At 48.1% G+C, this 27,657-nt stretch overlaps 1 protein-coding gene across 1 annotated transcript in view; it reads right to left on the minus strand.

Annotated features, from left to right (window-relative positions):
* The window catches only part of GCN1 (GCN1 activator of EIF2AK4), a 60,520-nt gene that overhangs the window by 19,418 nt on the left and 13,445 nt on the right, over nucleotides 1-27,657 (minus strand). The window contains exons 6-38 of the mRNA XM_072722987.1: nucleotides 26,752-26,850; nucleotides 26,522-26,656; nucleotides 25,372-25,440; nucleotides 25,145-25,253; nucleotides 24,374-24,448; nucleotides 23,994-24,122; nucleotides 23,412-23,462; nucleotides 22,980-23,078; nucleotides 22,594-22,767; nucleotides 21,201-21,353; nucleotides 19,867-19,959; nucleotides 17,885-17,960; nucleotides 17,574-17,733; nucleotides 16,603-16,792; nucleotides 16,380-16,504; nucleotides 15,435-15,613; nucleotides 15,034-15,127; nucleotides 14,341-14,454; nucleotides 14,050-14,248; nucleotides 12,989-13,144; nucleotides 12,372-12,553; nucleotides 11,188-11,268; nucleotides 10,686-10,829; nucleotides 9,021-9,148; nucleotides 8,658-8,847; nucleotides 8,382-8,452; nucleotides 7,551-7,716; nucleotides 7,005-7,199; nucleotides 5,300-5,546; nucleotides 4,559-4,680; nucleotides 4,110-4,224; nucleotides 3,129-3,308; nucleotides 288-508 (exon numbers count right to left, since the gene is read on the minus strand). Of these exons, the coding sequence (XP_072579088.1) occupies nucleotides 288-508; nucleotides 3,129-3,308; nucleotides 4,110-4,224; nucleotides 4,559-4,680; nucleotides 5,300-5,546; nucleotides 7,005-7,199; nucleotides 7,551-7,716; nucleotides 8,382-8,452; nucleotides 8,658-8,847; nucleotides 9,021-9,148; nucleotides 10,686-10,829; nucleotides 11,188-11,268; nucleotides 12,372-12,553; nucleotides 12,989-13,144; nucleotides 14,050-14,248; nucleotides 14,341-14,454; nucleotides 15,034-15,127; nucleotides 15,435-15,613; nucleotides 16,380-16,504; nucleotides 16,603-16,792; nucleotides 17,574-17,733; nucleotides 17,885-17,960; nucleotides 19,867-19,959; nucleotides 21,201-21,353; nucleotides 22,594-22,767; nucleotides 22,980-23,078; nucleotides 23,412-23,462; nucleotides 23,994-24,122; nucleotides 24,374-24,448; nucleotides 25,145-25,253; nucleotides 25,372-25,440; nucleotides 26,522-26,656; nucleotides 26,752-26,850 (4,521 nt within the window). The remainder of the gene's footprint in view (nucleotides 1-287; nucleotides 509-3,128; nucleotides 3,309-4,109; nucleotides 4,225-4,558; nucleotides 4,681-5,299; nucleotides 5,547-7,004; nucleotides 7,200-7,550; nucleotides 7,717-8,381; nucleotides 8,453-8,657; nucleotides 8,848-9,020; nucleotides 9,149-10,685; nucleotides 10,830-11,187; nucleotides 11,269-12,371; nucleotides 12,554-12,988; nucleotides 13,145-14,049; nucleotides 14,249-14,340; nucleotides 14,455-15,033; nucleotides 15,128-15,434; nucleotides 15,614-16,379; nucleotides 16,505-16,602; nucleotides 16,793-17,573; nucleotides 17,734-17,884; nucleotides 17,961-19,866; nucleotides 19,960-21,200; nucleotides 21,354-22,593; nucleotides 22,768-22,979; nucleotides 23,079-23,411; nucleotides 23,463-23,993; nucleotides 24,123-24,373; nucleotides 24,449-25,144; nucleotides 25,254-25,371; nucleotides 25,441-26,521; nucleotides 26,657-26,751; nucleotides 26,851-27,657) is intronic.

Genomic DNA, 27,657 nt, shown 5'->3' on the forward strand with positions numbered 1-27,657 from the left:
CACGTTGCTAACATAGGGCACGGCTGGGCCTTTCCTCCTCCTCAATCTGTAAAAGAGCCCAAGGATGGCCTCATCTGGTGGCTGAGCTAGTAAGAACTTCAACCACAGTGCTCTGTAAGATGCCCAGAGAGCCTAGTTTTCTACCCTCTACCCCAAAATGGTCTTCTTCCTCTAAACATAATCAGGGACCAAAAGCCTATAGCCCTGTGTCTGCTGTGGGCAGAGATTCTGTGCCCTGAACCAGCATCTACTGGTCTGTCCTACACCAGCCCCAGTTGGGCCGCTACCTTCTGGTCTGTCAGGGAGTACATGTTGCCAATAATCTGGGCTGCCATCTTCCGCGTGTCCGTGGAACGGTCCTGGAAGGCTCTCTGGACAATGGGCATGATGAGGGCCAGGGATGGGGCATCAATGAAGTGGACAAACTTGGTATCCAGCAGAGTCTGCAAGCATTTCTGGGTCTTCCTGGAGGGGTCCGTCAGGGCATCCAGCAGGACTGGGGCAATGGCTGCATGTCCAAACAAGAGGGAGGCTAGTTTACACAAGTCTCAGGTGTGGCAAAGCCGCCAGGTCCCCAGAACTACAGGCAGTCAGAAGAGAATCTGGGGACACCCCTCCTTGGAGCCCCACAAGTCACCAGCTGTGGAAGCCAGTCTGCTATGCTTGCTTCGGTAGCACACATACTAAAACTGGAAGCCAATCTGCTTGCAAAGAGCAATCCTTGCTCAACTAGGAAGAAGGTAATAGCCATTACCCCTTTGCACTGTGCAGCTGATCTTGCAAGACAACTGGGGGGTGACCTTCAGTGGGCACCGAGCCACAGCCACAGTACTGAGCCTCCATGGGAACACTGCTCAGATACCACGTGCCTCCTTATGGAAATGGCAGCACAAAGTGGTTTTGCAAAAATACTGTTTTGAGACACCAAAGGCTGCTGGGCCAGTGGTAGCAATGAAGCACACGATGCTCAGAGCAGTTAAACCCAGATAAAACAAGCTCTCCAAGTCAGCACCATCAGCCTAGCAAGATAATTGCCAAGAGAAATACATGGCTTCTCTTTTCCACAAGCCCAGGGAATTCAGCCACTATAAAGACCCATGCTAGTCAATAATTTAAAAAAAAAAACTAATAACTCAAGTAAAAAATGGACAAAAGATTTTAACAGTTCTCCAAGGCAGTTACCATACCAGGACCCAGCAATTTCCATTTCTAGGGGTCCAACCAAGAGACCTAAACACATTTAAAAAACCACTCAGGGCAGCCCGGGTGGCTCAATGGTTTAGCACTGCCATCAGCCCAGGACCTGATCCTGGAGATCCAGGATCAAGTCCCACATTGGACTCCCTGCATGGAGCCTGCTTCTCCCTCTCCCTGTGTCTCCGCCTCTCCCTGTGTCTCTCTCTCTCTCTCATGAATAAAATAAAATAAAATAAAATAAAATAAAATAAAATAAAATAAAATAAAAAATAAAATAAAATAAAATAAAATATAAAATAAAATATAAAATAAAATAAAATAAAATAAAATAAAATAAAAAAAAAATAAAATAAAATAATAAAATAAAATAAAATAAATAAAATAAAATAAATAAAATAAATAAATAAAATAAATAAAATAAAATAAAATAAATAAAATAAAATAAAATAAAAAATAAAATAAAATAAAATAAAATAAAATAAAATAAAAATAAAAAATAAAATAAAATAAAATAAAATGAAATGAAATAAAATATAAAATAAAATAAAATAAAATAAAATAAATAAAATGAAATAAAATAAAATATAAAATAAAATAAAATAAAATAATTAAAAAATAAAATTAAATAAAATAAAATAATAAAATAAAATAAAATAAATAAAATAATAAAATAAAATAAAATAACCACTCATATACAAATGTTCACAGCAGCATTATTCTGAGCAACCAATAAGTGGAAACAACCCAAATGTCCATCAACAGATGACTTGATAAACAAAATGTGGTCTATCTATATGATGGATTATTGGGCCATAAAAAGAAATAAAGAAATGACCCATGCTACAATATGGATGAACCTTGAAAACATGATGCTAAAGCTCAAGAAACTAGCCAAAAATGATCCTACCACATGAAGTATCTGCAACAGGCAATCCCAAACAGAAAGCAGATTAGTGATTGTCAGGGCCCAGAGGAAGGGAAGGGAAAGAAGAGGTATGGGGTTTCTTTCTGGGGTGAAGAAAATGCCCCAGAACTAGACAGTGGTGACATTTATGTAATTTTGTGAATATACAAAAAAACCCATTGAATTGTATACATTTTTTAAAAGTGTCTTTAACACTATGCAAATCATATCTCAATAAAAAATAAAAAATAAAAAAAAGACCCATGCTGGATTTCCAAAAATGCAAACACTTCCCCTCATCTGATAGAGACTGAGACTACATTAAGCCCTAGGAATCCCCCAGGCTGCTGGACATTGCGAAAAACAAATCCCAAGGATACCTATTCATCTCTTGCAAAAACAAAAACACACAAATCACAAATACTGTTTTCTGAATGAAAAAAGTCTGGTAACATCCTGACTAAGTACAGTGAACAATCACCTATGTCCCACCCTGATGTTTAACATTTAACTAGTGATATGCTGGGTGAGATAGTAGCTGGGTTTTGTTTCTAGAAATCAAATCTCCTGCCATCACTCCATCAAGAACCACACTACAGAGCATAGAGGACTAACCCTTCCCTAAGCTTCTCCTCTATCACGTCTTCTGGAATGAGACAGAATAGAAAGTTCTCAAAGAACATTTGATACTGATGTGGTCCAGAGCATGTCACTCAATTCTGTTGACCTCAGGGCTCAGCTGAGTGCGCAGGGCTCCCTGGGAGCCAAGCTGAGCTGAGCTGATGACTCAGTTTCCCTATCTGTACAGTCAATGATGAATGCTCCAGGGACCAGCGACAAAACTGCTTCCAAACTACTTCCCACTAATTATCCTAGAAATTAGAGGTTATTATCCCAGAATTTCAAGGTTATTTCAATGTGAATCTATATTCAGAGGGCAAAAATCTTTGCTGAATGCACACATTTCCTGCAGTGTCCAGGAATGGGAGAAGAAGCCACAGCCAGTGTGCTCATGGGAGAAGCATACCTAGGATCTCTGGGTTCCTGATGACGGAACCAATCTGCCTTAATGCCTGCTGTCCAGCCTTCTGCACTTTGACGTGGGAGTCAGTGAGTACCTCCGTGAGCTTGGGCACGATGTTGGGCAGGCAGGATGACAGCTGCTTGGGAGCACAGTACGCCATTGCCCCGAGCAGCTCCACTGACCCTGGAGACAATAGACACAGGCCCAGCATGAGATCACTAAGCACAGGCCAGGGAGCCACTTGTGCTGGCTGCCAGGCCAAGGGATAACCAGCCGGCTCCTCTGCAGACTGTGCTGAAACAGGCCCCAGTAAGGGGGGTAGGGATGGGCGCCCTCCAGCAAAGTGAGCACAATGCTCCCAAGGCCTGCTGAGCCATGAGATTCTGGGTGTGATGCAAGGTGATGTAGGGGAAAGAGGTAAGACCAGGATCGGGGAAGACCTGGCTGAGTCCTGGCAATGACCCAAGGCCAATGCACTGAATTTCTCTAGCCTAGTTTCTTTATCCATATATGAAGAAACTCATTTAGAGCTGTGATTTTTCAAACTGCAGGGTGGAGCCTGAAGGCCTGAGGGGGAGAAAGGACCAAGTGGGAGGGCCCCAATGTTGACCCTGCCCAAACCAAAACAGCTCCACTTGTATCTGTTTTGCATATTAGGATGCCAGAGAAGATTCTATTTTTAAAAAGGGACTTCGGGGGGGGGGGGGGGGGGGAGCTTTAAAGTCACAGAAGTTGCCACAAACTAACTTTAAAGCTCTAGGACCTCCTCACTTAGGGCTACAGTTCCCATGAGAGACCTGTTCTTTGTATGAAAGCACACAAGCTATTGAAGCTGCCTGATTACTCTGAGGGTCTCAGCCTTGTCTGTGGGCTGGGGAGCACACATACATGGGACAAGATCCCTGGATGGCTCCCTTGATCCCTGCAAGGGCAGTCTTCAGAAAAGGAGGTTGGGACAGAGACACCAAAGGGGAGCAGCCTTACCAGCTTTGGTTCTCCAGGATTCCTCCTCCAAGGCAGCCAGTAAGGAGGGGAGCACCAGCTTCACCCCGTGAGCACTCAAGTTGCTCATCACAGCTTTGGCACAATCATCTGCAGCCTCAAGGGAGGAGAAAAGGTGTTCAGGGGCCTCCTTGCCCAAGAAACGGTCAAGGCTGATTTAGCTCGAATGTTCCTCCTGGCAACCAACACTGACTGGAGATCTCCTGTGTCAGACCCTGTGTACAGACACAGCTGAGAAGGAGAGTTCCTCATCTTACAAAGCTTCAATACTTTACTGGAAATTGGAGGAGTCCATACCAGTAACTGATGCCTGAGGGGGAGGGGGGGTTCCCAGCAGTGGGCCCTTCCATCTCCTCAGACCTTGGGCGGAGACTCACAGGCACTGGCGGCCCCAGCTGGCAGCAGGTCTCACATGCAGCCTCAGGACTTACCTCACGCACATACTGGTTCCCATCTCCGAAGCACAGCAGCAGATGGGGCAGCACGTGAACCACATACGGCTCGAAGAGCTTCCCCAGCATGGTGCACAGCATCTCAAAGGCAAAGAGGGCTCCTGGGGGAGAAGGAACAGGTGGAAACAGATTGTGCTCTGGAGGCAGCCACAGGATAAACTCTCTGCCATCTCCTCCTCTCAAAGCAGTTGTGGGACTACAGCACCCTCTACCTCCCCAAGAGCATGGATGTGGCTGAGCAGGAAGGAGGAGAGAACAGGGCAGTGTCTGTCACTTCGTGGCACTAACAGCTAATAAGGCCAATTCTGTCTCAGCTGACGGTCTCAAAGCTGAGTAAGAAATAAAGTCCAGGCTACAGGAGCAAGGACGGGATGAAATGGGTTACACAAACTGCCCCCTCGGGACGCCTGGGTGGCTCAGCGGTTGAGCGTCTGCCTTCGGCCCAGGGCGTGATCCTGGGGTCCCGGGATCGGGTCCCACGTCAGGCTCCCTGCATGGAGCCTGCTTCTCCCTCTGCCTGTGTCTCTGCCTCTCTCTCTTTCTCTGTGTCTCTCACGAATAAATAAATAAAATATTAAAAAAAAAAACAAAACTGCCTCCTCGACAGGACACACACAAACACCAGGCCTTCAGTGGGGAAGGAAAGGCCATATTCTTTCCTCTGGCAGCTGTGGGGACTGACTTCCCATCCTGGGCAGCCCCAAGCTCAGAGACACTCACCTTCTCGCCGGCGGAAGTTCTTCTTATCCTGGATGGCATCAGTCAGCGCTGCCATCATCTCCTGCTGCTTTAGCGAGAGGATGCCCAGGCCTTTCACCAGGCCTGCCAGCCCATAGGCGGCCCCTTTGCGCTCTGCGTACTTGTCTGACTCCAGCAGCTGCTGCATCAGCCTCTGGATCATCCCTCCTGCATCCTCTTTGATGGCTGGCACGAGAGGTGGTAAGCAGCTGGCCACGGATTCCTGGACCTATGGGAGGGGCCTGCCTTGTCACAGTGTTGCAGCTCAACCACAGCCACTCCTGGGGGCTGCCACAGTCCTATGCAGTGCCTCACCACTAGATGTCCCCAAGCCCCATCTCAGCCACTGCCTGTCAGACCACACAAGGCATCAGACAAGCAAACAGTGTTAGGTGCCCGTGGATGACACAAGCTCCATCAGGGGGCACACTTGATCTGTGAGGCCTAGTCAGATGACAGAAAACTCCAGGAAGACACACTCACATAGAAAGATCTAGAGAGAAGTGCGCGACTGCGCCTTCTTAAAAATGGCCTGAGTAGGGGGATCCCTGGGTGGCGCAGCGGTTTGGCGCCTGCCTTTGGCCCAGGGCGCGATCCTGAAGACCCGGGATCGAATCCCACATCAGGCTCCCGGTGCATGGAGCCTGCTTCTCCCTCTGCCTGTGTCTCTGCCTCTCTCTCTCTGTGTGACTATCATAAATAAAATAAAATAAAATAATTTAAAAAAATTTATTAAAAAAAAAATGGCCTGAGTCTCTCAGTGTTCTTGTCAAAGGCACAGGGAATTCAGCCTTGCCTTACAGTGCGAGGCCCAAACTGAGTGGTACCCAAAGGCCGCACCAGTTCTGCCTTTCAACCACAGTTCATTAAGCTCAACAAGAGAGTATACAGCAAAGCATTGTGCTGCCAGAGGCCCAGGCAGATCCTTTGCAGGTGAGTTTTCAAATTTACTTGACCACAGTTTTGTGAACCTACATTTGAAATACTATGGGTGACCCAAAATGCAAATCACTTTAGGGGGGGGAAATACACACACACGCACACACACACGTTTTTCAAAAAAGAAAACAACAATCCTTGCACTATGGCTTACAGTCCACATTAGAAAGCCCCTGAAATGTGTAAGGAACACACAGAGAGGGACACCTGGGTGGCTTAGAGGTTTAGCGCCTGCCTTCCGCCCAGGGCGTGATTCTGGAGTCTCGGAATCAAGTCCCACATCGGGCTCCCTGCATGGAGCCTGCTTCTCCCTCTGCCTGTGTCTCTGCCTCTCTCTCTCTGTCTCTCTGTGTGTGTCTCTCATAAATAAATAAATAAAATCTTAAAAAAAAAAAAAAAAGGAGCACACAGAGGGTCAGGGAAAGCTCAGCAGGGGGAGCTGTCTTTTTTTTTTTTTTAATCTTGCTATCCCTAGTGCTGGGTTTATTCTAAGTGCAAAAAGAGACTATTAGTAAATAAGTAGGAAAAAAATCAAAGTACTTAGGAAATCTACTAGAGCAAAGTAACTCCTTCTCCAGGGGTGCTCTTCACTATAAACCAGGCTGCCCCAAGAAAGAGGATGACTCCTTGCTGAGAACTAGGCATCTGGGGCCCTGATACCCAACTGGGCCCTAGTATCCCACTACACACATGCAGTCTGTCTCAATTCCCCAACTGGCTTGTGGGCCCCAGGCCAGGAGGCAGGTACCTGTTGGGAGGGGGTAGAGAGAGCAGCGATGAGCTTGGCAACGATGGGCTTCACTTTGGGGTCACTCTTGTCCAGATGCTTAGCCAGAGAGCCCATGAGGACCACTACACTCTGCCTCACAGCATCATAGCTGGCATCGTTCGGCGCGTTCTTCAGAAACTCCTCAAACACTGGCAGCAACGAGTTGACATTCTCCTGAAAAGCCAAGCCCACCCAAAGCCTCACGTCAACTCTACACGCTGCATCGGGGATGACAGTTTCTGCCTGAGGATGAACCCCAAGTCTGGCTTGGGACTGGCATCCTGATAAGCCAGCCAACAATGCCAGCGGGTTTCCCAATTTTCTGGCAGCAACACAGCAGACTTACAAGAATTTAACAGCCTTTTGGGTCTTTCTGGCTCAAAAAAAGAAATGAAATTTTCCATGGGGGCCAGTACCCAGCCAGGCCGCCTGGCACTCAACCTCACTAAGTCCCACTACTCAGTCCCGCCTCCTATCCTGGCCCAGCCTGCTGCACCCAACCCTCAACTGGCTGAGATCTCTCACCTTCCCATGGGTGTTGAGTGTCGAAAGGGCTGCATCTAACATACACTTCCGGACATCTGGGTTTCGGTCATTGAGAGCATCAGGGACAAAAAACTGGAAGAGAGGCTTCACCTGAGAGCTGTCCAAACACTGGGAGAGCTTGTTGAGGGCCAGAGCCAAGCCACACCTGGGAAGAAGGGGGGCTATGTCAGGCGGTGAGAGCTGACCAGGGGCCTCCTCTGCTGATGGAATCTATCCCAGTATGCCACAAGGAAAGGGAGTTTGCACCAGCTCCCTCTGAGGTACAGAACCAGTACAGAGCCCATTGCCTCGTGTTTACCCACCAATCTACACCATGGTCTCAAACACCCATTTGTCAAATGGAGACCTGCCATCTGCCCAGATTTTACCTCCTACAAGGGTGACTTTGGGCAAGGACCAGCTCTGCCTCTGTTTCCCCACATGTGAGTGTAATGCTTACCCTTCTACCTCCAGGGCAGGCTCAGGAGGATAAAGAGGTAAAAGAATCAAATGTGAAGTCACTTGAATGTGAGCATACTCTACAAAGACAAAGTACTACTATCTTTTTCAGCTACAGAACAGTAAAAAGGTCCCCAAGGATCTCTGAGGAACCAGGCCCAAGAAGAAAGGAGAAACACACCCGATATCACTTGGCTAGCCCAAGAGGAGCCAGGACTTGAATTCAGGTCTCTCTGACTCAGAGGGAGGTCTTGCCCTTTCCTTCCACTGTCCCATGACTCCACACTATCTCCTCTCAGCACCCAGCGCAGCCAATCTGTGGTATCTGAGAAAGCTCTGAGTGGAACAAGACTGCAACAGCTGTTACTGTACCTGGCTTCCCACTGATCTGGAGGAGATTCGGAGATAACTCGTCCCAAGGCATCCAGCACTGGGGGAGGCCGCTGCAACAGACAGGTTGATAAATGCACTGCAGTGCTCTCCCCAGCCGAGCTATGTGAGCTAGTACCTTGCTTGTTATGTGAGGTAGGAGATCAGTCACAGCCACCCTAGGCCACAGTGAGTTCTAACAAAGCATGTTGGAGGCCAAGCAGAGTCCAACCTACCCTCCCGTAGCCCAGCCTGCAGCAGGGTGCGCAGGCCACTCACATAGAGCTTCTCCTGGTAAATCTCCATAAGTCTGCCCATAACCTCTGCCGCCTGCCGCTGGTACCGGGCCACAGCTTGGGAGAGGGCTTCGGCCCCAGCCTGCCTCACAGCTGCCTCATGATAGATGACATCATCGATTAGCAAGGAGCAGAGGTCTGGCTGCAGATCTAAGCCCATCGTCGACCAGAGCCTATAGGAGACCGGAGGCAGGGACTAGTCAGAAAAGGATCTGTGGCACCCACCCTGCCAAACCCAGCCATCTGGTCCTTCTCTTATTGTTGGCTAAGCACTCTGGGGCCAGTTTTTCATAAGTAGAGAGAGGACAGAACTGGAAAAAAAACAAAATCTTCTAGTGGCTCCCACCTCTCGGCCAGCTTCCGGATTTCCTCCTCCTTATCAAACTTGACCACCCAGAGCCTCCGCAAAAGATTCAGGCCATTCTTCTCATCAGTATCAGGCGCTGGCAATACCATGTGGAGTTCCATCAGCCCCTGAAAAGGGGTGAGATGGGACTCAGTGAGGTCTGACTTTTTCTAAGAGCCTCTGACCTATCTCTTCACCTTCTTCTAACTCTGTACTAGCCAAGACATAGCCACCAGCCACACGTAGGTCTTAATTAACTCTAAGTTCCTCAGTCACACCAGCCACATTTTAAGTTCTCGACAGCCATACGTTGACTAGTGGCTACCACACTGATCAGCACAGATATAAAATATTCCCATCATTACAGAAAGCATCATTGGACAGCACTATCAGTGCCAGGGAGTACCACACATCAATTCAACTCATTAGCTGCTCTGGCTTCTCCCACAGCTTTTCCTTTGTGAGATGATGGTGGTAGAATCTTTTTTAACATAAAATTTAAAAGCTCTCAATGTGGGGTGACTGGGTGGCTCAGTCGGTTAAGTGTCTGCCTTTGGCTCAGGTCATGGTCCCAGAGTCCTAGGATCAAGCCCTACATCAGGCTCCTCCCTCCCCCGTGAGGAGCTCATGAGAGCTCCTGAGAGCTTATGCTCTCTCAAATAAAATCTTTAAAAGAAAAATAAGGGGCAGCCCCGGTGGTGCAGCAGTTTAGCACCACCTGCAGCCCAGGGCGTGATCCTGGAGACCTGGGATCGAGTCCCATGTCAGGCTCCCTGCGTGGAGCCTGCTTCTCCCTCTGCTTCTCCCTCTGCCTGTGTCTCTGCCTCTCTCTTCTCTCACTGTGTAGCTCATGAATAAATAAATAAAATATTAAAAAAAATAAAAAATAAATAAAAGAAAAAATAATAAAAACTTTCAATGTGTAAGACAAAACCTCAGAAAAAGGACATTCCCTTGGTCTTCAAGAAAAATTCACATTGCTATTGTTTTCCACACTTTGCCAAGAGCCAGTGAAAACTCTGTCACAGATCAATAGCATGGGGCTGCAGACAGGCATTTGGGAAGCCCTGTCTCATACTTCAAGGAGAGTATGCTTTTTTGATCCAAAAGCACTAAGAAAAGCCAAGTATAAGGTGATAGGTCGAAAAAACAAACTAATCCTCTTAGTTGATCATTGATCTATCTATAAAAGTACCAAGAGACCACATTCATTTTAGAAAACTAGTGAAGCCAGGGCACCTGCGTGGCTCAGTTGGTTAAATAGCCAACTCCTGATTTTGGCTCAGGCCATGATCTCAGGGTGGTGAGATCGAGCCTTGTGCTCGACTCTGGGCTGAGCATGGAGACTGCTTAAGATTCTCTCTCCCCCTCTCCCTCCCTCGGCCTCTACCCCACCCACTCCCTCTCAAAAAAAAAAAAATCACATAAAGTCTTCCAAGGTAAATTAAAAAATAGCCAGTGATACGCTGTGACAACTGCTTCATCATCCCCCTTCCTAGAATGATCCTGACCCACTCCATGACTTCTTCCCTTTGTCTCCAGGATACACAAGTGCAAATGTGAGACATCTCCTCTATCATTTGAAGGAATGTCTCATACAGTTCAAACACCTGCACTGAGGGAAGAGGAATACCACAGTGGTCATGCAAGAGAGGGGGAACGCACCCGGAGCGCAGTGTCCCGCACGCTGGCACAAGGGGACTGCAAGGCACAGAGCAGCACATCTACCTCCTCCTGCTCTGCGAAGGCACAGCCATCCTCGCCACTGCTGCTGGCACACAGGGTGGTCAGGGTGTCTGAAGCCAGAACCTAAGGAGGACATTGATGCGCTAAGCTCAGTTCACCAAATTATTTACTTTTATGGGGCCAGACATGGGGCTGGGTGATGGATGGAAGAACCCAGAGAGGGATCTGAACTGAGAATGCCCACCCTGAAGCCCTAGTGGAGACAAGCCCCCTGCTCCAGCCCAGGACAGTGGCAGGTCCCAAGCAAAACCCCTCACTAGCTGAGAATGTCCAGGCTGGCTCTCTCAAAAGCAGCCCTTTAGCTCAAATACAAAAGTGAGGGCTGAGAAAGATAACAAGGACTCAACACCACCAAGTGCTAGGACCAGAGATCAAGCTCACAAACTCAGGCGCAGCAATAGCCAGCTGAAAACCAGATCACCTGCAGGCGGGGGGAGCCCGTCCCGATCACCCAAGTCAGAAGGCGCAGCATGGCCACTCGAGGCAGCAGCTCCGGGCCATTCTAAAAGAGAACAGCACATAAGTCAGGGTGAGGCTCTGGGAGGTATGTAACAACGCCTGGCAGCATGAGCAGCAGCATCCTCTCACCCGCAAGGGAACCCTGTCAGGCTAACCACTAACTCCATGGGAGCCAATTCCAGTTAGCCGCACCAGCTTCAGGGACTCTGAACAAGTACATTCTGAAACATATTTGAAACTCACAGACAGTGAAATACAGATGGCCCCTAAACACAGGGATACTTACCTTGAAAGTAGGAGAGAAACAAAATAAAACGGGATACTATCCTTTTCCCTTTCGTTGGCAAGATTAATTACTATCTGAGGCTGCATTAGGTATGGAGAGACAGGAACTCTTGGTGAGTTCAGAACATGCTCCATAATCTAGTAACTCCACACCCAAGAATATGTCCTGTAGAGTGCTCACATGGGTGCACAGTGGGGCATGTGTGGACAAGGACGCACAGCATAGTGCTGTTCAAATTAGGGAGAAGTTGGAAACAATCTTAAAATGCCTATCAATAGGTAAAGACTTATTAAGTAAAACATGGTGTACTCAGAGCATAGAGCCCTACACAGTCCATGAAGCATGAGAGGAAACCAGAATATACAGTCATATGAAAGAAGCAGGGCAATCCACCTATGCCTTACTATGTGGAGCAATATTTCCTTTTTTTCCCCCTGCTTTCATGTTCATGGAATTTTTAAACACATGCACGAATTTGGCACATTTTCAGAACACAATCTATTAAGAAGGAAATCCTTCAGTGAATGAGGTCCAATCCCATAACCACAAGCAAGTCAAAGGAAGAGTGATCACTATTATCTTCTGAGTTAGAAAAACAAAACAAACTAACACAATAAATTGATTTAAAATCCTTCAATGTCTCTAGGTCAGAAACTCTCAGGAAACCTGTAAGCTGCTTTGAGGCCATGAGTGCTACACCAAAGAGAACATCTGGGTTCTCCATACCAATGGCTGCTGCTATAAATACATGCACACACTCCACTACCCTGCCAGAAATGCTGATGGTCCAGGAAGTATGGAGGGCCCCTGCCTCCCTGACCCCACTCAAACCAAGGGTGGAGCCGAGCTCCTCTGCTAACCTCGTCCACACGCCCAGGGGGGTGGCTGGGTGAGGCCCTCAGCTGGGCATGGATGGTGAGGATCTGAAGAATCTGGGCCATGCGCTCCTCCTCTTCCTCGCTATGGTGGGGCAGCTCAGTCAGCACCATCTTTAAAAATGGGAACACTAAGGAGAAGGCTGGCGCAGACAGGGGCGCAGCATCTGTGAGGGCAAGAAGCAGACACAATCTTACAGGCATCTACAGAAGCTGCGGCCTGAGTGGGGTCAGGGGTGAAGGAGGCTGGAGACCCTTTCTGACGCCCAGGAACACAAAGTATGATAACAGGGACAATAGCCAGCAGCCCAGCTCTGAATCTTACTCCTACCCCAAACACTGCTCAGTTCCAGGAGGAGAGAATTAAAAGACACAGGTAGATCCCAGTGAGGAGAAGCAAACTCTCAGTGGGGGCCACAGTGACTCAGAATACCAGGACTCAGAAATTCCACCATCCTCCCAACCTTTTTCAGAGGAGGAAATGAAGGCCAGGAATAGAAGTGACTTGCCCAAGGCCACAGCCTCAGAAAGCCCTGGGGGGACACTGAGACTCACAGGCTTGAATGAGCACACACACTGCCTTTACTTGCCCTCTTCCTTACCTGGCTCACCCTTCCCCACCCTGCTGGTGATGGTGTGGCTATGCAGCAGGGTCACCGCCCTCTTCACAGCCACCGACAGCTCTTCCTGGCACCATGACTTATCCAGGGCACACTCTGGCTTCAGCAAGCGTAGAGTCACATGGCTCACCAAAGTGCCTGTGTCCAAGAGAAGGAACCCAAAGGGGATGACCAATGCAAGGACACAGACTCTGGCCTGGGTACAAACCAGGGACCCCCAAGCAGAGATGCCTCATCTCTCTGACTTAAAGGAATTAATTCTGCTATGCCAAAACGTCCTCAACCTAATATCTCATTTCATCTTCATGACAGCATGGGGGGGGGGGTGCAGGTAGGCAGGCAGGAACTGTCCTTATGCTAAGAAGTTAAAAGTATGAGCCACCCAGGGTTGTTTAGCTAAGGGTATAAGCTCTACTTGTCACCTGGAGCTCCCATCTTCCATGTAATAAGCCCAGCCAGTCAGTAACAGTTTCAGAAGGCTCCATAAGTACCAACTAATTTTTCCACTCTGAACTGTTCCCAGATTCTAGCCTCATACCTAGGAACATACCCTTCAAGCTATGAAGTCTGCTTAAGGCCATTACCCCACCAAAGTGAGAGGCCATCGCAGTGCCCGGCTGCCCCACTTGGTCTGTGTATCTCCGTAGTTAACCAAACGCTAAGGGCCACAGGGACCTCCCATCACTGAGGTGGGGCTGCTCAGGAGCTCTGGGCTGCACCAACTGGCCACATGGTACCAAACCAACCCCATTACCACTTAATTTCTGACTCCTTAGTTTGAAAACTTACAGACAGATCACACTGATTAGTATCTAAAACTTCGTACTCAGAGTAAAGGCACAGCAGATGTGAAACATGAGGGTGGAGGCAGCTCTATGTGGCTCCTAGGGATCTGCAGCCTGGGGTTCCAAGACTGCTTCCAGATGGGCACAGAAGTCGATGCCTAGACCACTCCCTACTCCCCATAAGCACTCAGGTGCACCTCCTGCCCCTCCTCCCAACCTGCCCAGGGCCATGCCCAAAACCAGCAAACAAGAACTGACCCAAAGCCTTGAGCCTAGGGGGCATGACGCAGGCAGCCAAGGACAGGAAAGGGTTCTTGATCCTGGGAGCAGCCAGGGGAGATTTCAACAAAGGCAGGAAAGAGTCGACCAAAACTGGGATATACTGGGTCAGGCCAGATGGGTTCTTGGCCAGGATGGTGTCCAGCAGGCCCAACGCCGCCTCCAGCTCACCGTCCAGCTGCAAGCAGAGTTGGCCCGGTAGGTAGGTCAGCAGGGCCTGCTCCAGACAGTGAGGAGCAAGCTCAGCCTGTGGTGGCAGCAGCCCCTCACCTCTTGCAGCCGCCTCCGGATCTGCGCCTCCTTGTCCAGCTGGGCCTGTAGCATCTCCTTCTGCTTACTGGTCAGCTGCACTTCCTCTTTTATGCCTTTCTTCTTCTTTATTTCCTAAAGGCAACGAGCAAACAAATTCCATCTCCCAGAATAGACCTCCCTGCCTACCACAGAGCAGGGCAAGATCAGTCCAATTGGCACCAAGCCGGCTGTAAGTCTATGACCTGTGCCTACAAACCACCATATGGCCTCCCCGACCTCCCACAGAGTCCACAGCCACCTGGTTTCCAGAGGATGGAGACAGCAGTAGAGAAGTAATTTCTTACTGGATTCTCAATTGACAAAGACAAGAAGAGCCTTTTATATGTGAGAAAAATGAGAAGTCCTTCAATGTGCTGGAAATGGTATGCTAATCATGCGGCTTCAGAATCTAAACCTTAGCCTCCCTCCAACAGATGCTCTCCCCCAGTATAAGCTGCAGCCTGGAAAAGGCCAAGAAATCACTCATTCATTCAACAAGAATTTACTGAGCACCTCCATTGGTAGGGGAACCCAGGACTGATGGAGGGGTCAGAAGAGTATGCATGGACCTCAGGATGACCCCAGGGAACTGTATACACGAAGCACAGAAAGTCGCCAGGCTGAGGCCACCAAGCTCAGCAGCTACCTCACGTCACCCTTCTTTGCACTCACCTCCTTGAGCTCCAGCTCGATGATCTGCTCCTTGAAGGAATAAGCTTTATTCTCTCGCTTCATGTTGGCCTTCTTTATACTGTCCTGCTGGGCACTGAAACATCAAAGCAGGTGATCAGCCAGCTCCAAACAGCCAATAGGTCCTCCTGTCTCCTGCCAGCAGTGAAACCTCAGCTGGCTTTGAAGTTGCATGCACCAGCAAAGTGCTAGATACTTGACGTGCTCTTGTGTCCCAGGCTTAAGCATGTGCCTGGAACAGAGCAATACTTGTCCGATAACGAATAAGCGATTTGATTTACTCCTTAAAACATTTATTCCTTAACCCTATAAAAGACACCTCTTTCTCTTACAGGTAAGAAAACCAAGGCTTAGGGCAACTGAATCCACGAATGGGAACTCACCTCTGGATAATAGATTTGTCATACAGCTCCCCGGCAGGGGTCTGCATAATGGCAAACTCTTCCCGTGTCACCTGGCGGAGCGCAGGGTTCTGGACGGAAGCAGTGATGGTGCTAATGAGCTGTGGGAGGACCCGATCCGGGGACAGGATGGAGAGGGAGCCCATGGCATTCATGGAAGACTGTCAGACAAACACCAACTCAGTCGGGGTATGCCATAGGCTGGCACTGGAGAGGGGTCCTACCATGCCTAATGCTCCCAGCTACAGGCTGCTCTTCTTGCCCGCTTATTCTGAGCACTGCCCGCCAGAGTAGACAGCTGCAGTGTGTGCCTGCCTTCTCCCCAAGCATTTCAAAGCTTGTGGCACCAGCATCCTGACTGGGTTTCATACTACCCCTCTACTCTCAATCTCTGTGGTGCAGGTGGAACTGCTCCTACCTCTTCCGGAGGTAGGCATGTGACTTTGACCAAAAGGACAGGCTCAGAAATAGCACAGGGCCCAAGCCAGGTCAATGAGGGTAGTGAGCCCCCATGCCAGTTGAAATGACTGGAAAATGCAAGCTTTTTCCACTGCAGCTGATGGGGTACGAGCTGTAAGCCTGGAAGTGTCAGCTGTCCCACTACCAGAGAGGAGGAGACTGCTGGAGAATAGAGCCCCCTCACGGAGAGCAGAGAGGAGACACAGATGCCAGAGACAAAGAGAAGGAAAGCAAGAGAGACACCACCTATAGCGTTCTATAGCCAGCATCATGGGGGCCAGTCATACCCTGTGACTCAGCAGTCAGAAGCAGCAGGAAGCCCCTCCTTATGCTTAAACCACTTTGCATTTTCTGTCACTTGCAACCCAAGAGTTCCAAGACCACATTTTACAACACCTGCACCTATTTCATTGAAGCCTCCCTCTGACACTCTGAACCTGAGGCCAAAATTAGTCACATGCCAGTCACCTGGTTCAGGGGACTCTGTGTGGTGATCCTAGGGATGATCTGATCCAGGTGCCTGGTGATGAAAGCTTCCAGGTCAATCTTCATCCTGGTAAGGAGCGCTGGCCAGAGTCCTGACTGCACTGCCACTGCAGGGAAGTGGAGCAATTTGAGGCCTCTTGCCTGGCCTGCCCTTATCCTGCCCAATAGAGTCCCCAGCCCTCCTGCAAGTGCCCCTGGCACAAACCTAATGATGGGTGGTGTGAGATGATCAGCATCTCCTGGGCCAGCTGCTCGGTGTTGGTGACGTCACCCTCCAGTCCTGGCACCCCGGAGATGACACAAAGAGCTTCCTGCAGGACCCTTGGGGGTATGTAGGCCCTGCCTGCCTCAGTTACCTCCCCAGCATCTGTCACCAGAGCCTCTAAGGGTAGCACCTATAAGGAAACAACTCATGAGACTGCTGTGCACAGCCCTGTGCTAGCTGGGGACACAAGGGACACAGATGCCAGGAACACAGCTGCCTTTCACACATGCTGTTCTCGGGAGCTCCCACTAGAGTGGAGGCTGATGTCTGGCTCCCCACAGGCTGGGAGATGTGCCTGGAAGGAGGAAACACATGTGACTTGGTACCTAAGAAGCCCATGGGGGGAAAAGCAGCCACAGAAGCTGGTCCAGGAGACCCAGTCAGAGACCACAAGTCTGTCACTGACCCACATCCCTCAAGAGCAATTAGGAAACAATGAAAAGGGACAAGGTCTTTGGAGTCACTTCTGCCACCCACTGACTGGGAGACCCCTGCCAAGTCATTTCAGCTGCCAGAACCCTGGACAACTCATATAGAGTAAGTGTATTTAGTCTATCTGCCTTTTAATAGCAAGGTGAAAAAAAAAACAAAGGAAAGAATGGGTAGCAAATGCTCTAAAAATCATTAAGTGCTTCAAAAACAAAGTGTTATTTCATTACTCAAGAATAAAAAGGTTGAACTACATGTCACAACACATGGGAAGAAAGAAAAGCACCTCAGGGGGGAAAAAAAAAGGAATTCTGTGAAACAAGATGTTATCAGAGCTCAAGGGCAGGGCAGAAGATTCTGGCATCACATGATATCTGAGTGAGAATAGCCCAGGAAGAGACCAGCCAAACTCCCTCAATATAACTGGGGTGATTAGCTAACCGTGTCAGCAAGCCCTAGTTCTGGACCCCAGATACCCTCACCTTATGAGAACTGAGGACAGCCTTCAGCTCCTCCAGAAGTCCGAATGCCAGTTTAAAGCCCCCAAGAGAGGACAGCAGCTTCCGGACTGTGTGCTGGGCTTGCCTGCGCACGCGCCAGGTGCGGCTCAGGAGCACGGCCACCAGAGCCCGGTAGTACTGCCTGCAAGCACAAGAATACAGCATCCTGGGGAGGGTGAGCATGGGGCTCTCCACAGCCAGCCCTCCCACCCTGCACACACCACTATTTCGCAGGCTTTTGCCATGGTTTGCCCCACTTGACCCAAGAGGAAAGGTAAACAAATTTCACGTACTGAACTTTGTTGCCTGTGAATCTATGTGGGTGGTCAAGGAAAAGCCTCTCCGTCAACTGTAACACGGTACACAGAGCTAGGAAGGGAGACAAACAGTGGAAGTGTTTTTATTTATTTTTTTAAAAGATTTTTATTTATTTATTCATGAGAGACACAAAGAGAGAGAGGAAGAGACACAGGCAGAGGGAGAAGTAGGCTCCATGCAGGGAGCCTACATGGGACTCAATCCCGGGTCACACCCCAGACTGAAGGCGCTAAACCGCTAAGCCACAAGGGAGTGTTTTTATTTTTTTTTAAAGATTTATTTATTTCATTTTATTTATTTATAATAGACATAGAGAGAGAGGCAGAGACACAGAAGGAGGGAGAAGCAGGCTCCATGCTGGGAGCCCGACGTGGGACTCGATCCCAGGACTCCAGGATCGTGCCCTGGGCCAAAGGCAGGCACTAAACTGCTGAGCCACCCAGGGATCCCCCTGGAAGGGTTTTTAAATCATAGAACACATCTAGAGCACCTGGGTGGCTCAGCCGGTTAAGCGTTTGGCTCAGATCGTGATCTCAGGGTCATGAGGTCAAGCCCCATCTAGAGCTCCGCACCCAGCAGGGAGTCTGCTGGAGCTTCTCTCTCTCTCTCCCTCTCCCTCTGCTCTCACCCCATGCGTGCACACTCCTTCTCAAATAAATAAGTAAAATCTTAAAAAACATATATAGAATACATCCAAAAAGAACTGGAAAGTCCTGAAGAATGAACACTAAAATGTACATGTGAGGGATCCCTGGGTGGCGCAGCGGTTTGGCGCCTGCCCAGGGCGCGATCCTGGAGACCCGGGATCGAATCCCACGTCAGGCTCCCGGTGCATGGAGCCTGCTTCTCCCTCTGCCTGTATCTCTGCCTCTCTCTCTCTCTCTCTGTGTGACTATCATAAATAAATAAAAAATTAAAAAAAAATAAAAAATAAAAAAAAATAAAATAAAATGTACATGTGATTAACACTGCATGTAAAATTACAGCTCATCTGAAGTTCCTTTTTCGCTGACAATGTATTTTGGACTAATGAAAAACATACACTTTATTCTAATCAATTTAAAATTACTATGCAGTTCCAAAAAAAAAAAAAAAAGATGAGGAGATATGCATACTGAAGTAGAATGATTGCCAAGTCTACAATGCATATAGCAGGCATATTACCATTTGTGTAAAAAAAGGTAAAGAACTAACACAAAAAGTTATCTGCTGGTATGAATTATAAAATACTAAGGATACACAGAAGCTAATACAACTGGTTATCCATGGCCAGGGATACTAGGTGGGCAGAGATCAAAGCGGGGGTATGATTTTCAACATAGGCCTTCTTGGATCTTTTATTCTTTGAATTATGTGACTGTATTTCCTATACAAGAACTAATTTTTTTTTCTAAATCAGGAAGTGACTAACAGTTTTAGTTCATTAATAGGATGTTGTGATTTGTGAGTCAAAAGACTTTTCAAATCACCGATTAGCAGCAGACACCCCTAAGGCAACCTAGAATTTTAAACATACACTTAAAGATCAACTGTTCCTTCTCTGCCAGGAGAGAAACCAGTAGTTTTGTGTCTCCTAGTGGGGGAGTGCAGCCAGCCACACTCCACCAGAGCTTTTCAGCTGTCTTGTAATATAAGAAAACCTCCAAGACAGCACCAATTACCCAATCAGCTATAATTACACCTAACATCGCAGCCCCGCAACCATTAGTGCTCTGTTTCCACAAATCTACCCACTCCCCCACTTCTCAGCTTCCATGCCACACAATGCGTGTGCATTCCATGTGTGTTCATTCCCACAGCAGCCTATGACACAATAGCTGACCACAGTACTCTAACCCGGGTTTTTGCGGAGCTGACTGCTAAGGTTACAGGCACTCAGGAAGGGTCCTCTCTGAAGACCCACCAGAGGGACTCAGGCCCAGTCTCAAGTTCAAGTACGTTCAACTAAGTAACTCACCATCCTCTGAAGCCATGAGCAAAAATTTCTCAGAAGTGAAAATCTGCTTCTTTTCATCTACAATCAGCTGCCAGAAACCACTGAGTTTGGCCTCTGCAAGAAACAAAAGGTCACTCCCTGATATAGCTCACTCCACCCATCACGGTTGGTCCCCTCCTGCATGAAGATACTGGGGCCAGCTGCATTGACAGACCCTCTTCTGTAGTAGGCAGTAGGGCTCCCCCAGCATGTATACATCACTCCTAGACTGTCTCCCCTCCCAGTCCTGCAAACTAAGCCATCTTTCCGGTATCATTGCCTATATGTAAACTTTCAGTGGTTCTCTGCTGCCTACAGGGGACCAGGCAAGCATTTCCCACCTGGAATTCCCACCTACTCCAGGTGGCAGGCTGTGATACTTGATGTTCACACATGGTGCCTTCCCCATCCTGAACGCTAGTCTGAACGCATCCTGGGCTGTTCCCTTCCAGTTGGTGAAATCCTTCCTAGCCTTCAGGGCCCTCGTCCAAATGCTCCCTGCATGAAGCCTTTCGTGATAGCCAACACCTAAACTAAGAGCAATCCCTCCTTCAAAACTGCCCTAAGGCCGTATATCGTCTTATAACTACAGACATATTTTTGCATCTCCTCATTCCCACTGGAGTAAAGCAGCTTAAAATTAAAGCCTGGTCATGTTCATCTTTGCCTCCCTGTCAAGGCACCTGATGAAACATGACCAGAGCTGAACTCCACTTCCAACCATGGAAGTAAGTTCACGTCCATGTGCAGGCAGAGTATGACTAAAGCAGACATAGAATACCAGGTGGCCACAGAGAGAAAGAGACAGCTCTTTGGGTTGCACTGACTAGGACTCTTGTCCAAGGAGTGTTCAGTACTTAATATGGCATATACACAGAACACTACCTGGTGTTGGTTGATTACATATTGACTGCTTCTGGACAGGAAGTGGTAATACTAGCCAAAGATGGGAACTTAGGGCTAGAAGATTAGCTAAGGGGAAGCTTTTCAAGTTACTCCCAGGAAAGGTATAATCAATTAAAAAATGCCCCACTATACTAAACTCAGGCCAGTCTGGGCATTATATACAAACCCCCATTCCTAGAGCACTAGAGCAACAGAGCAAAGGAGGACAGTGACAAGAGTCCCCTGGCTATATTCCCACATCCAACTGTGACCCTGAGGCTCATCCCTGCAGATGACATGGGGCACCATGGCCGAGGCAGTGTGGTAGTGACCACACCAATCCTGTCAAATTCTAAACATCAAAACACTCCTCCCGGGGACTCTGAATGAAGCCTCATCTGCTACCACGGGGAACAAGTCCAGACCCTTACCAGCCTGTGAGTCAGCCACAGAAAGCTTCGAGAGCAGCAAGGCTGCAGCGACCCCTTCGGTGACAATGGGAACCTGAGTGCTTTGGGAGGCTGCCTTCTCCACTGTCTGGATGAGCAGAGGCAGCAAGTCCAAGGCCTGCAATAGTGTGTCACCTGTGGAGAGAGGACTAGCACCTTACAAAACACTATCAGGGGTGACAAGCTTACTCAAGAAAGGAGTTATCCATTCACTTCTGAATTGGTTGACTAAAATGCTTCACCTTGTCAAATGCTGTGAAGTAGGAGAACTAGAACCAAACATGTTACAGCTAGAAGGATCCTTACAAATCCAATAGTCCAGCTGTTCATTTGATGTGTAAGAAAACAGACCAAGAGAAGTTAAAAAAGATGCCCAAGGCCAAACAGCTGGTTCAGGGAGAGCCAGGGGCACTGCACACCTACCAATTTCTGTCTGGGGCTCTTCCCAAGAACCTGACAAGTTCCCTATCCAAATTCCAAAACCAGAACCAATCTGCTGACCTACAAACTAAACCCACTAAATAACTGAAAAAATATTTTGGAAATCTATTAAAACTATAGCTAAATCCATGTTTTCTTAACTAGTAAACATATTTCATTTGGAAGAGGTCATGGATTTGAAACCAAAAAATTTTTAAAGGCTTATTTTATATCATGTATATTTTAAAAGCATCAAGCTTTTAAAACTGAAGAGCCTAGTTTAAACCAAGTCTCTGCTATCTAGAACTCAATCTAAAAATCAAGATTGATCAATGCAGCAGAACTGCAAATTGACAAACAGGCACTGTAGAGAAGGGATACCCTTCTGTGGAATCAGCAGTTCTGGACTCTCTTAGATGTTTCTTTAAACACAGTTCATCAGAAGTGTACTTTCTTTTCTTTTCTCTTTTTTTTAAAGAAGTACAAGCCTATCTCAAAGGTGGAGATCAAGTTCCTAAGCAGATTGGAAAGTTTCCTCTAGCTTTGCTTAGGAAAGAGGTGGATGCCCACACTCAAATGACAGGTTTGTCTACCTAAAGAAAGGGCAGTGGTTGGTTTTTAGTAAGTCAAAAGTCAAGTTTCTATGAAGCTGGTCCTTTTGAATCAGGCCTCCTGCAATCAATCACTTCCCCATGACCTCAGATAATACAGTGACACAATCTAGTTCCAGACCCTCTCTAAATAAAGCTTTGTGACTCAAAGGTCTGATAAAGGAGAGAAGCTGGAGTCGGTTGTGAAGATTGCGCACTGATTCCAGGCTTTATGGATGACTAAGCCCGATGCTGCCCGAAACTCAAAGAGAAGTGATGCCAAGTAAGCTGGGCCACCAAGGGAAGGCCTGGGGTGGTGAGAATGACCAGAAGACACAGTCACCCCTGCAGGGGAGGCATCTCACCTCGGAAGCAGGCCAACATGCACTGCAAGTAGGCATGCCTCACTGCAGAGGTGGAGGTCTTAAGGCTGAAGGCTTTCTTAAACCATTCGGTGAGCTTCTTGGGCACTTCCGTGGTAAACCGGTTACACCAGAGAGCCAGGACAGAGACGGCATGCACCAAGGTGCCTTCGTGAACTAAGGCAAGAAGTAGAAGTCTGGTCAGTTCAGCATCTCAGACCCATGTCCAACTGCTGCCAGCAGAGCCCCATAGCAAGCAGGAGTACAAGGGGGAAGAAGCAGTAATGCTTCAGGGGAGTTTTGCTGTGAGAAGGGGTTCATGGCTGCTCTGAATGTGAAAATGAGTTGGAGCAGGTCTAAACTGCATCCTCCCCATGCTGCACAGTTACCTTCTTGCTGGAGGAATGGGATGAACAGCTCAGTCACAGTCCCATTCAAGACTTGACTAGAAGGCCCAGACACCACATGATGACTGACACTCCCGATCCCTGGAAGGCAGGGGATTTCCTGCTCAGCACAAAATCACAAACACAAGATTCTTCTTGCCGAGGCCCACTTCCCTAGCAGCCATGCCTCTCCTCTGGCCATCAGTGTCTTTCCCTCAATCTGTCCTCAAGATGATCCTGACTTATATAAAAACCAGGCCTCCCGCTGGACTCAAACAAGTCCCACCTGCCCACAGATAGGCAGTAGAGTCCTAGGAGCCATGCTGGGCTGTCTATCAGGAGTCCAAATCCAATGAAGGACCTGCCTTACCTAACAGTTACGTTACACCTCATCTACTTCTTCACTTATCGCTACCCCCAGGAGAGATTCTATACCTGAGAGGACGCTGATCTTCTGGGCTACAATAGTCAGTTTTCCCTCTGAGCCTGAGAGGAGAGATGGTAAAGATTCAAAATTCATATCCGCCACATTTCCCAAGGGGGTGATGATTAATCATGTGTGTGACACCAAGACACAGTTTCTGATTCCAGAAGCAGCCTTTCTTTAATGAAGCTGGATTTAAAATAACATTCACTAGATTTTTTTCTGACTAAAACAGCAGTAAATTCTTACAGAAAATCTGAGAAACAAAAAAACATAAAAATATTTAAAAATCACTCACGTGCCCACTACCCAAAGACACTATGAACAATTTGATGTATTTCCCTCTAGCTTTTCCCTTCATACATACAATAACGTCCACACTTAAATTAAAAACAAAACAAAACAAAACCCTGAGATCACCCCTGTCTTCACTGCCCAGCGCATGCTTCTGTTCACTTCACATGTCCACATCCTAATGCAAGTGTTCCCTTGGCCACACGGCTTCAACACACACAGACTTGGAGCCCCGAGTCCCAGGCAGGTCCCGGCACCCACACCTCAGTCATCCCCATGGCCAGGGAAGGCTTACTCACCGCCAAGGATAGCAAACAGGTGCCTGGTCAGGGCTTCTGTCGCCGAAGAGTCACTGCACTGGCGGGCCAGGTTCCGCAGCGCCAACACGGCTTCATCCATCAGGCGGGGACTGTTGGACTTCAGCTGACCTGGACACAGAGAGCTGCAGCTCAGAAGCCGCCAAGAACTGAGCATCCAGGCTTTCATTTCTGTCTTTTCCACGTTCCCCATTCTCCCATCCCAGCAAAGTGCTCTCCTTATAAGGATCTCGAGAAACTGTGCAAATGTAGTTTCTTTCTAAACTGAGCTGTCCCCTGCCCTTTTTCCTAAAATAATTAGGAAAATACAACCAAAACCCAAGGTGCCACTCTAGGAGCTGGAGAGGGGTCACAGTACTCACTAGCCAGTCCTTTCACAATGTCCAAGGCATACTGGCTGAGATCCAGAGTCACTGATGCCAGCAGACTGGAAATAGCTAAGGAGGACAGAAAGTACACAACATGTCTGTCTCAGATATAAATGCCCATTTCTGCCCTACACTCCTATGCTGTAAGGCCAGCTGTCTGGTCACAAAGAACCCGGACCCCTCTTTATCTCCATATGGTCAAGTGAATGGTCACACCTTTGTTCCTACAGTTTCTTTCTTTCTTTTTTTTTTAAGGTTTTATTTATTCATGAGAGACACAGAGAGAAAGAGAGAGTGAGAGACAGAGAGACAGAGACACAGGCAGAGGGAGAAGCAGGCTCCATGCAGGGAGCCTGATGTGGGACTCGATCCTGGGACTCCAGAATCATGCCCTGGACTGCAGGCAGCACTAAATCGCTGAGCCACCTGGGCTGCCCATTCCTACAGTTTCAAGTGCCACCTCCACACCAAGTTCAAATTGTGTAGAGCAGAGGTTCTTAACCTGGTTTCCAGAAAGTTCTTGGATCTCTAAAATTGTTTGCAGTATCCTAAGCAGATATACTTTTGTGCGTCCTTTTAGCAAAAGGGCCCGTGACTTTCAACATATTCTCAAAAGGGTCCCTGGTCTCTCTCCCAAGGTCCCAATGAGGAACAAAGTGAATACATACTTCACCCCACCCACACCACTTCTGCTGCCAAGTATCAGAGAAGCAGCTCATCAGTCAACGCATCTCCCTTCCACCAACCTGTCTGGCAGTGACCTACTTTCAATAACATTCTCTGGACTCCTAAGTAAGGACTTCTGTATGGTGGGCAGTATCAGATCCTTAAATTCCGAGTGGGACATGTATCGGAGCAGAGAGGCACAGCTATCCTACAAAGAGAAAGGAGTCAGGCATCCAGACCTCATGGGAACGAAGAATAAAGGATAGCTTTGAATCAGAATTTAAATTGGATTTAGCTTGTCCAGCTAAGGTCCACCTCTCACTCACCAACAGATACTTCGGAGGCTTTACTTTGCTCATCAGGATGTTCTTCATATAAAAATCCAGCAGGGCACTCTAGAGAATACAAAGACTATTTAGACCAACATTCTGGGCATCTCATCGCTGGCCTAAAGATCCTTTTTGTGAGAGTGCCTCTGAAAATTACAAATCAGTAAAAAATAAATAAAATACATACATACAGAAACAAAATACAAATCAGTGCCCGAATTTCAGTGTCACACACAGAGGGCCCACTGATCATGCCACTCATCATTTTAAAACCTTCCACAGCTTTCCAGAGCTGCTTGGATTCAGTCCAAAGTCCTTGGCCTGGCTGCCAGGCCGCCTCTCACATCTCTCCAGCCCCAATCGCCTCCCCTGCCTAGCTTCTCGTGGGCTGCTTTCTCTGCCCAAAACACCCCTCCTCACATCCTGACCTTGCTAATACTATTCACCTTTTAAGTTCCTTCATAAGAGCTATGCCCCCAACACATGGCCTCTGTCAGGTCCCCCAATACACAGTATTACTGCTTCCTGCCCTTTTTCTTTCTTTTTTTTTTTTAATTTTTTTAAAATTTTTTATTTATTATTTATGATAGTCACACAGAGAGAGAGAGAGAGAGAGAGGCAGAGACACAGGCAGAGGGAGAAGCAGGCTCCATGCACCGTGAGCCTGATGTGGGATTCGATCCCGGGTCTCCAGGATCGCACCCTGGGCCAAAGGCAGGCGCCAAACCGCTGCGCCACCCAGGGATCCCTGCCCTTTTTCTTTGTAGCACTTATCACATTTGTAATTAGATGACTATCTGTCTGATGGCAGACTCCTCATATGCAACTCCCCGAGGGCAGGGATCACAGCTCCCTGGATCCCTGCTGCAACCCAAACAGCTAGCATAGTGCTTGGCACACGGCAGCTGCTCACCTGCAGGAGAATAAATCACTGCATGAACGGGCAAATTATCATCCCAATAATTGCCAGGATTCTCCCCAAGCCAGAGCTGGAGGGAAAACTTTCTGGCACCAAAAACTTCAGATATCATGGAGAAAACGCCAGGGTTTCATATTGAGAAAACCAACAAGCTCCAGATGAGGACAGAAGCTGGGGCCACCAGAGCAAAGCAAGCTCCCCCTCTTTGCCCCCAGCAAGTCCACCTGCCTTGTGTCTATTGACCACATCCATCTCCTTGTGGCTCGTGCAGAACTGCACCAGCAGCCCCAGCATGCCTGCATAGTTCTGGTTGGGTTCTAGGCTGAGAATGGCTGACAAGTACTGTTCCACCAGTCCAGGGTTCTGAAGAGGAAAGTATAAAACAGGTGTTATTATCACATGGCAGCGGGGGTGGCACAAAAGAAGCGATGCCCACCACCCTCTATGCCTCCTGTCACCTCTTTCCACAGCTTGCTGAGCTTCTTCACAGCACCATCCACGGCGTGCCTGTGGGAGCCACCCAGCACCTCCACCAGGAGCAGGCACTGCACCTCCACCTGTCAGGACAGGGAGAGGCTCAAGTCAGGACATGAAATGCGAATGGAGGTCCCGTGGCCCTCACGCTCTGCCCAAGACCTTCATCACTCAACTCCAGCCCGATCCTCTTCCCTCCACCCCCCGACACTTGGCCCTATCCCAGAATTACATCTTCACTCAAGCACTTTATTAATAAATATACACAGAGCACCTATGAGTCACACAGTGAAAACACATGGAGAAAGAGACGGACACAGGCTCTACTTTCATGCACCATATAGTTCAGAGGGAGAAAAAGATACCACAAAATAAAGCACACAAATGAATATATAATTCCAGTGAAGTAAGTGCCATTCAGGAAAAGGATAAGCACCCTGTTTCATACCTGCCTTAACTCTTCCTTTATTAATTCCACAAATACTTGCTGAATATTGACTAAATGGCAGGCACTACACTAGGCACTTGAAATATAGAAGTGAAGGGATCCAATAGGATGATCCTAGCCTGTGTGGAGATCACTGTTCGATCCAGAGTGAAACACATCATCGGTGCTCAACTTAAAAATCCTAGAGATGGGCAGCCTGGGTGGCTCAGCGGTTTAGCACCGCCTTCAGGCCAGGGCCTGATCCTGGAGACCCGGGATCGAGTCCCACGTCGAGTTCTCTGCATGCAGCCTGCTTCTCCCTCTGCCTGTGTCTCTACCTCCCTCTCTCTCTCTCTGTGTCTCTCATGAATAAATAAATAAAATAAAATAAAAAAATCTTAGAGACTTTCTATATCACAAACACCCACGGTAACTGGCGAGCAATGTGACTGGCCACCCTGGG

The sequence above is a fragment of the Vulpes vulpes genome, chromosome 10, assembly GCF_048418805.1.
Source record: "Vulpes vulpes isolate BD-2025 chromosome 10, VulVul3, whole genome shotgun sequence".
NCBI lineage: Eukaryota > Metazoa > Chordata > Mammalia > Carnivora > Canidae > Vulpes > Vulpes vulpes.